General features: G+C 32.8%; 1 protein-coding gene across 6 annotated transcripts; it reads right to left on the bottom strand.

Moving 5' to 3' along the window:
- Positions 1-668: 668 nt before the first annotated feature.
- Positions 669-7,226, bottom strand: LOC105804780 (probable disease resistance protein At4g27220). Of its 6 annotated transcripts, none has more exons than XR_008190663.1 (4): positions 4,574-7,226; positions 3,606-4,088; positions 1,021-3,091; positions 669-796 (listed from the first exon to the last, which is right to left on the bottom strand). XR_008190663.1 is itself a non-coding variant. In XM_052623198.1 (4 exons), the coding sequence occupies exons 1-3, from the start codon at positions 7,094-7,096 to the stop codon at positions 2,450-2,452; spliced, it is 3,648 nt and encodes a 1,215-aa protein (XP_052479158.1). In that variant the 5' UTR covers positions 7,097-7,226; the 3' UTR covers positions 669-1,645; positions 2,444-2,449. The 6 variants fall into 6 exon arrangements, 4 of the variants coding, with proteins under 4 accessions (XP_052479158.1, XP_052479157.1, XP_052479159.1 ...); XR_008190662.1 differs by having other exon boundaries at positions 669-1,335; positions 1,472-3,091; XM_052623198.1 differs by having other exon boundaries at positions 669-1,645; positions 2,444-3,091.
- Positions 7,227-8,800: the final 1,574 nt, after the last annotated feature.

Below are 8,800 nucleotides of genomic sequence, written 5' to 3'. Positions count from 1 at the left end.
GAAGTCGACTTATTTGGAGCAGAAACAACTTGGTTATAAGAGGGAAAAAGGTATAACCATTTTGTTGAAGAATGATTCTCTTTTGGATGTAGGTTTCAAATAATTAGGGCATTGTGTTCGTGAAAATTAGATCAGAGTTAGTTTTGATTTGGCAGTGCACAAGTCAAATGCTAAAAGTCTTCTAGCTTCTAAGTAAAAATTTGACTCGGTTAATTCCTTGCATAGTTCAAGATATGCCCATAATGGGCTTTGACAAAAATGGTGTTGCGAAAATACGAGTCAAGGTGGAGATTTGTTGAGTATGCCTCGTATTTCAGTCAAATTTGAAAGATAATCTCCCAGTTAAACTCTGTTTATTTGTTTTGGTCGAATTATGATTAGTCTAAATTATTTTTTTTATTTGACCTACGAATTTAGTCTATAAGTAGGCTCTTTTACAACCTTAGAAATACACCCATTAAAGATTAGCACTCATAACACTTTTGGAAAATTTTGTGTTTATGTTTTGAAGGTTCTTTATTTTTTCTAGGTTTAGTTTTTATCTTCATCTTTTGTACTCTTCGTTCTGTTGCCATTATAGTAAAATTATCTTTGCTCGTGTAAAGAACAATTAAACCTGCAATGGAAGGGCATCTCCCATAACTCTTTATAAAGCAACTCTGCTAAAATGATAAGCGAAATAATCAATTTCTGCCATTAAACTACATTTTATGCTTAAGCTCATTACTAAAAGTAGGATATTTTTCCTTCAATTTTGGCCTTTCTGTAGTATGTATCCTTGAGCTGAAACTTTTCCCTATAAAGTAGAAGGATGTAATAAGTTTAGGAAAATACAGATTTAAGGCTCTTTCCATAGCAACGGATTGAGTGATTGTCATTGCATGTAAATTGTTGGCATGTTTATTATTTGCATCCGCTGTAATTTCATCATTCATCCCCTTATATAAAAATGGAAAAAAGGTATTCCAAAGTTTTACTTTTCCCCCTTCAATCAAACACACATGTAAGATATAGACTTACGTAGTTTGTTGACTGATTGTGCCATATCTTTCTCCAGTTTCCCACACCCATGATGCTTTGTTTCTCTAAGTAAGGTTAGTTTGCTAGAGAAAAACAAGTAGTACAACAAGAATAGGGAATCAAATATTTAAGAAAAATGAACAAGAAAAAAAAAATGAAAGAAAGCAATGATACAAGAAAACAAAAATGGGATATCCCCTTTCAATGAAAAGAGTTGGAAAGAGAATCTCTGAGTTGTTGCTTTCTATCCCAAGAGAATAATGTCAATGCCAGTAGTGCTACATTTTAGACAAAAATACCCATGTACCTTGGTACCTACCAAGGTACAAAATCCAAGAAAGAAACAAGGATTACTCAAAAGCTTATTACCAAATCAGAGCATGCCGAAAAGAAGAAATTCAAGAAGAAAATAGAATGGTTAAAGCTAAATTAAAGGAATATGAAATAGTACCTTTGTTGAATGCAATTTGTTGGACAATGTTGTTAAGGTCACCACCCCAATGTCCCTTACCCTTTTCATCTTCTACTCTTTCCGCATTTAAAACTCTCTTACAAAATATCTCCAACTCAAGGTAACCTTTTATTATTAATTTATCTGAACATGGGAATCCAAAAGCATGATTGCCTGAACCAAAATTCTTGATGTTGAGAATGATTCAAATGAATGAAAAATCTCAAGAATAAATGCTATCGATTAGAATGAATAGTGCAATCCTCTTACATTAACTATTCATCGACTATGATTAAATGCATAAGATAAAAGTTGGTTGAAATTTGATTAGGACTAAATGTTTATTCATAAGATAAAACTTTAAGGATTTTAAACTTTATTTTTAGAATTTAAATAAACTGTAAAAATTGAACCAATCTTGTTGGTTTTATTGTGCCATGATACTGTTACAGATGCATTTATGGCTAAATCTTAATTATAATGATTTATTAATATTTCAACTTAAAAAATTTATTTTAGTCCTTCATTTTTATAGACCTTTAACTTGTGTTATTTATTAAATCACCTCAAAATAATGAAAAAGTCAAGATTTTAATCATTAAAAGCTCAAAGTCCTAACTCTTTATGACTGGATTTTTGAGTCTTGCCTTCATAATCTTGGCAAAGAAGAGTGTTGTTTTACCTTTTAGTATCCCTTAACTCACACAACTTTACATTTTTCATATTGCAATTAGTGTTTTGTTTGATAAATTTATCAAAAAGTGGAGCCTACATATTTAAGTTATAATTGTTGGTTAAATTATTTATACATTTCTTAACAAATTTACAGTGTTCCTTCTTTTCATATTTTTGGAAAAGAAAAAAATGATTTAAAGAATTCTTTTAAAAAAAAAAAGTTAAAAAGAAGCAAAAATGGTTTTGGAAGGCAAAGGATAAAGTTAATATATAGAGTAGGAGTGAGAGGATTCATACCTTTTCTTAGTAGAAAAGTGGTGGATGGACTGGGAAGTCAAGTTGTCCATTGTTAGTGATCAGTTGTGTACCTAATATCTTCAATTTCTCACACTCAACTAGTTCCAACTTGTTTAACATTGGCCACTTTGTGGTATGCTTACCCGGGTAGAAACATTTCAATTCTGGTAGCCTCCAAAGCCTAAGGCTGTATAGTTGATCCAACTCGAAATTGACGGCTATTTCCGACTCGGATCCTTCCTCTAATTTGGAAACAATCTCCTCCACTCCACAATAAAATATTCCAAGATAACGTAATCGTGGTAGGTCTTTGGCTATTGAGGCTGGAAATACACTCTTCAAATTTTGACAGCGCCAAACAAATATTGTACAGATTTTCTTAAAAGAAAAAATTCCTTTGGGATCATTTTTCCAAATATGTTTCAACTTTGGTAATCTTATCATATGCAATTCTCTTAGTTGAGTGGTTGCAAGTAAAGCGATTTCTTTTTCTTCATGCATGATTTCAAATACTTGTTGTAAGGAACCACAAGTGTTTACAGTTAGATGCTGCAACCTTTGAAATGTTGTGAGCACATTAGATGGAAAAATGGATAACAACTTATCACATCCTTTGACCCTCAATTCTTGTAGTTTGGGAAATGCAACCTGCACTCATGCCAATATAATGAAATTAGAAGCTAGCTGTTTGTTTCATTTATTGTGTGTTTGTGGAAAAGTAGAAGGATAGAAAGAGAGAGTGGAAATGTGGAAAATAAATAAATAAATTTTGAGTGTTGATTGGTAAAAAAAATTAAAAAGAAAAAGAAAAGCTCATTTTTCACATAATTCATAAAAACAAATTATTTCAAATTGAAATAATAAGAGAAGAGAAAATGGAAGAGATGCTTGTTAGTCTAAAATATGCATTTTCAAAATTCCATTTTCATTCCTCTCATTTTCAACTATACCAAAAATGATTAAAAAGAAATTTACTTTTTCTTTCAATCTTTTCATCTTTCTTATCGACCATACTATAGAAAAGAAAAATAAATATTTTCTATCTTTCTATCCTTTTACTCCTTAAATTTTCCTATCTTTTTAATTTTCTTTCCACTATACCATTAAAGCCAAAGCCAACAAGGAGGAAATGAGTGAACCTAAAAATTAAGAATTAACCCACCTTATTGTCAAACAGATCACCCTGACTACAGATTCGTTGATTCGCCTGCCTTGTATATCTCCATATGAAGCTGTCCAAGTTTGGACAGTTGTATATCCTCATTGATTTCATGAATGCAAATTCAATAACTTTATTTTGAGAGGTGGAGCAAAATCCACTCAAATGCTGAAGATTCTTTAGCTCTAAGGACTTTAATTGAGGAAATAATGATAAAGTCATCGTAGCCTCAGTTTCTTCTTCTATATCTTCCAAAAAAATTATCTCCTCTAAGCAGTTGCATTCAGTTATCTCAAAGTATTTGAGATGAACCAGACATTTAGCCATAGAAAATGATAATAGGTATTTTATGTTTCTACAACCATCAATTTTCAATGTGGTTAACTTCTCATGAGTGCAAAAAGATACATTTGACAACTGGTTGTGCCATACCTTTATAACATTAAGTGATGCCAACCGCAATTTTTTCAAGGAAGAAAACGATATCTGAAACCATACACATAATTATTTCTACTTTCAAATAAATATTATATATATATATATATATATAAAGGAATATTTGCTTTATAATTCTATTTTCGCAATTACCAAATACAATAAAAAAATTACCCGTTTGAAATTTCTAATGGTGATATGCTTCCAATTCCAAAACATGTCATATTTTTTCTAAAAAACTAATTTAATAAAAAAACATACTTACTGAATACACAATACAAACAAGCTAAAAACTCAAAAAATCAAAAATAAAGTCTGCCAACCAATAAAAAGTGTCATATTGTAGAAAAATTCTAGTAAATATAAAATATGTTGAGAGTATTGAGGACAGAAGAACCCATCATATGATCAGAAACAGGAAAAATAAAAAACACTCTCACATAACTATTCAACACCACAAGAGCAACACTGCATGAATCAGAAAAAGGAAAGAAAGCCCTGAAAGAAAAACTAGAAAGATATCGAATTATACATACCTTTTCTCCGAAAAGTGGCAATTCACGTTGAGGTAATGAGGTAGCATCGATTTTGTCTTGAGAGCAAAAGCTTACGAGTTGAGGAAGACCCTGCAATGTCAAGGACTGCAATCGAGGAAATTCATTTCTATCATTAATGATAGATTCAATATCCAAACCATTTTGGATATGCAGATTCTGCAAATGTGATAGCCTTTCCTCATCTGTTAACTCCTTCAGTGCAATCTTCACACCTTTCAGTTCATCCAATTCTAAAGCTTGAGTTCTCTTTACCAACTTCTTAATTCCATGATCCAAATCATCAATGCTTGTGTTTAGCCTGAGTCTTAAGGTTCTTGAATATTGATAGTTGCCAAACCGCCCCCATTCCTTTCCTATGCAAATCTTGTATCTTTCCAACTTTTCCAACTTTTGAAAGAAGTCCTCGGGGGCAGCCTTGGCGTCCGGAATTTGAACTTCTAAAGTGGACAATTGAGACAGTGTGTTCAGTTCAGCAAGACTAGCATTGGGTTGTCCCCATTGAATAGAAGTGCCACCCATATATAATTCTTCTAACTTTGACAAACTTGGCAAGACATCAGCGGAAATTGTTTTGAGTTTAGTACAACCACTTACATCTAACAACTTTAGCTTCAACAATTGTCCAATTTCCTTGGGTACAATTTTGATATCAGATTGCAAAAGGCTAAGCACATTTAAGTTCTTGAGCGCTCCAATAATGGTTAGGTTATCTCCCAAATTGCATTGATCTAGGCACAATGTACTGAGGCTAGTTAGGAGACCAATTGATGAAGGTAAAGAAGAAAAATGCATGCGAGTCAAATCTAAGACTTTAAGATTTTTTGCTTCCTTGAAGAAGTTATCCGGCAACGTCAAGGAGAGATCCTTGCTGAACAAAAAGAAAAGAAAAAGCTGCGGACAATTCAACTGGTCAGGAAGCCTGTTGATACTGGGATGCTGCAAAATAATCTTGTTGCACTCTTTCATTGACTCTCCATTTGGCCAATCTGTTACAATATCCTCATCCTCCTCTGTTAAAGTAAGCACTTGATTGTCCTTTGACGCGATTGATTTGGCCACAATATAAGTAAGATCATGCACATCAAAGTACTCCTCATTGGAACTTTTGCTATCAAGCAACAAACAAGATTCTTTGAGGGTACTCAGCATTTTTAACAGCCTATCTCGTGCTGCTTTCATGCTGTTGGCTCCTTTAATTAGACCCAAACCAAGAGCATATCTCAACAAGTCTTCAATCCTAACGACACGACGCAGTAAACTGCAAAGCAGGAAAATCTGCTTGAGGTCTTCACTCGATAAATGATTGATACTCAACTCAATAGCCGAATGTACCTCAGCAGATATCTCATTGGAGCTTTTTTCCAAGTAAGGCCTCTGTAGTTGTTGTAAAGCATCCCTCCAAACAAATAAACTTTTATTTCGCAACGCCCTCGCAACTGTTGCAAGGGCGAGTGGTAATCTTGCACATTTCTTGGCTACCTTAATTGCTGTAGATCGCAGCTCCTCATCACTTTCAAAACTGTCCCTGGCCATCTTCTTAAAGAACTCCCAAGCTTCTTCGTCATCTAAATCAACAATTGCAAAGGTCTTTGTAGCATCCATCCCATTGCTTAGAACATTTTGATTTCTTGAGGTCAACAGTATTTTGCATCCTTTGTGTTGACTTCCAAATGGAATCCCGACTTCCTCTAGATCCAGTTTCTTCCAAAGATCATCCAAAATAATAAGAACATTTTTCTCCTTCCTTAACCTTCCATACAATTTACGGGCTCTTACATCCGGACTGTTTTCTTCAAGCTTCAAACCCAATGAGTATGCTATTTGGTCTTGGATTTCCTTAATGTCAGGAATTTGAGATACAGTTGCCCTAACTACTGAATCGAATAATTTAACCTCAACCTCATGGAGTTGTCTCTCAACTTCTTTGACCAGCCATGTTTTGCCCACACCAGCCATTCCGTACACTCCAATCATGCTTGTTGTTGCATCTTTCAGTGACTCCATGATATCATTGAAAACCTCCTCTCTTGATTTAAAGGCCTCAAAGTCTGTATGGATTATGGGATCAGCAACATCAGGGTATCCCACGCGCTCAAATTGGCACTCTTTGATAAGCTCATCAAAAGTGGCAGCATCTTTTTCTGCCTTCCTGCTAAGCTGGTAGCGAGACTTGATGTTGGGACACAAGCCAAAGAAGCACTTGGTCTTCGCTTTGACTTCAAGATCCTTCACTTTCTTCTCCTTTTCAGTGACAACCTTCTCCACTCGGTGGCGCCAATCCAGGACATCGGCTTTAATCTTCTCCCCGTTCCTTTCTGCAACATCAACATCTTGCTGCACACTTGTTCTTTTTGCAATCAACGTCCTATGTTTCTGCTCGAACTTGTCAACAAATTTCTGGTAGAAGATTACATATCTAATATGACGTTTAACTTGGTGGAAGATACCTTTCGCAGTCTCGGAAGAAACATTGGCCGCAGCACCAGTACCAATTGCTTCCATTTTTTATTTTTTATTTTTTATTTTTTTGCTTTGGGGTTACAGATAACAGTTAGAGAGAGTAAAAAAGAGGCAAGAAAGAAAATACTAAAACGAAAGGATATGGACTGTTGTCTTCCACTCTGTTAGAAAAGAAAACAGAGAATGGATGTGGACGATTGCGGGTATTTTCATTGGCGTTAACTACTGAGGGTGAGTGACGTAGCACATTAATTCAAAGGGTTAATAACCAATTTAGCCCCTGAACTATAACTAAATATTAATTTGATACATTTAAAATTTTTCTTAATAATTCTACAAATTTCAAAGGGTAAACTGCTCGTATAGTCACCCAAGGTTTGATGTCTTCCTATTTTGGTCACTGATTTTTGTTTTGTTAATTTAGTTACTTCCATTAGATTAATTGTCATTTTTAATCACTCCATTGCCTTGGTTATTGAACAAAATGCCAACATGGTAGTCTTTTTATTAGTATAATAATAAATTTAGCCATTAACACTTTACACATTCTATCAAGTTGATCCTAATTCTAGAAAAATTCAACAATTTTAACACTCAATGTTTGCATATTTTGTCAATTTAGTCTAAATTCAAATAAATAAAAATTTTAGAATTTTAAGAACTTGAAATATATATAATTTATTATAAAAGACATAAAAATATAAAATATTTAAAATATATATAATTACAAAAGGCTTAGTTGCTATTTGGTCCTAATTCTAAAAAGTCAACAAATTTAATCTTTAATGTTTACACGTTTAGTCAATTTAATCCAAATTCTAAAATTTATAAATAAAATATTCAAAATATAAAACATTCAAAAAAATTAATCAATCCTACAACCGAAATAGGTAAAGTTTTCTTAGTTATAATTCAAAATCATTTTAAAAAACCCACCAAATGCTCCTACTTTTTATATATGCAATTAAAAAAATTGCAAAAACAAATGTGCAATTTTTTTTTTCTTGTTATTAGATTTTCTTGGTCAACCAAAGAAAAGAGATAAACTGTGTAAAACAACATTGTCCCCTCATCTTGTAAAACAACATTGTCCCCTCATCTCCTTTCCTGTTCATCTTCAAGCTTCTCATTGTTCTTATACTCCTGCCCAAATCTCACAATCTCAAATATCATACCAAATTGATACCCAACTTTATTAGACCCAAACTACATCACCACTTCATCATCAAGCACTCACCATTAAACCCACACCCAAAGTCAATTTCTTTTTTTTTTTTTTTTTACAGGCATACCCAAACTCTGTTTTGCATTTTCTTTCAATGAGGAAAAAATCGATCAATGAAGTATCATTTAGCCTTTAAGTATTTGAATCCCTCAAAGCCCTACACTTTGCCACCAAAATGAATCCAGAGATGTTTCTTTAAGTAAAAGTTTTCTAATTTGAGTCCCTCAACCAACTATTTGATCATAGTACTAATAGAATTTGGTAATGATTGATTCAAAAAATAAATTAAAAGGACTCGTTTAGCTCGATGGGGTTTAAAGAAAAAATAAATAAATATTTATTCAAAAATTCAAGAGAAATTAAGGGTTAAGTTTTGTTGAATCCTAAAATATTTTTGTTAGAATTCAAGAAAAATTTATTTGAATCCTCAAGCAAATTCATATTTAAGCCTTTATATAATTATATATATTTTAGTAATTTATATTTTATTTCATTTTATAATAAAGTTTATATTTTTCAAT

The sequence above is a fragment of the Gossypium raimondii genome, chromosome 11, assembly GCF_025698545.1.
Source record: "Gossypium raimondii isolate GPD5lz chromosome 11, ASM2569854v1, whole genome shotgun sequence".
Taxonomy (NCBI): Eukaryota; Viridiplantae; Streptophyta; class Magnoliopsida; order Malvales; family Malvaceae; genus Gossypium; species Gossypium raimondii.
Note: the sequence above shows the minus strand (reverse complement) of the source record. Positions and strands in the feature narration are given on the sequence as shown.

Coding starts and splice junctions, on each gene's coding strand:
- LOC105804780 (XM_052623197.1), bottom strand. CDS start 7,096: ATGGAAGCAATTGGTACTGGTGCTGCGGCCAATGTTTCTTCCGAGACT. Junction 4,089..4,573: donor TGCCACTTTTCGGAGAAAAG/GTATGTATAATT, acceptor GTATGGTTTCAG/ATATCGTTTTCTTCCTTGAA. Junction 3,092..3,605: donor GTGATCTGTTTGACAATAAG/GTGGGTTAATTC, acceptor GCATGAGTGCAG/GTTGCATTTCCCAAACTACA.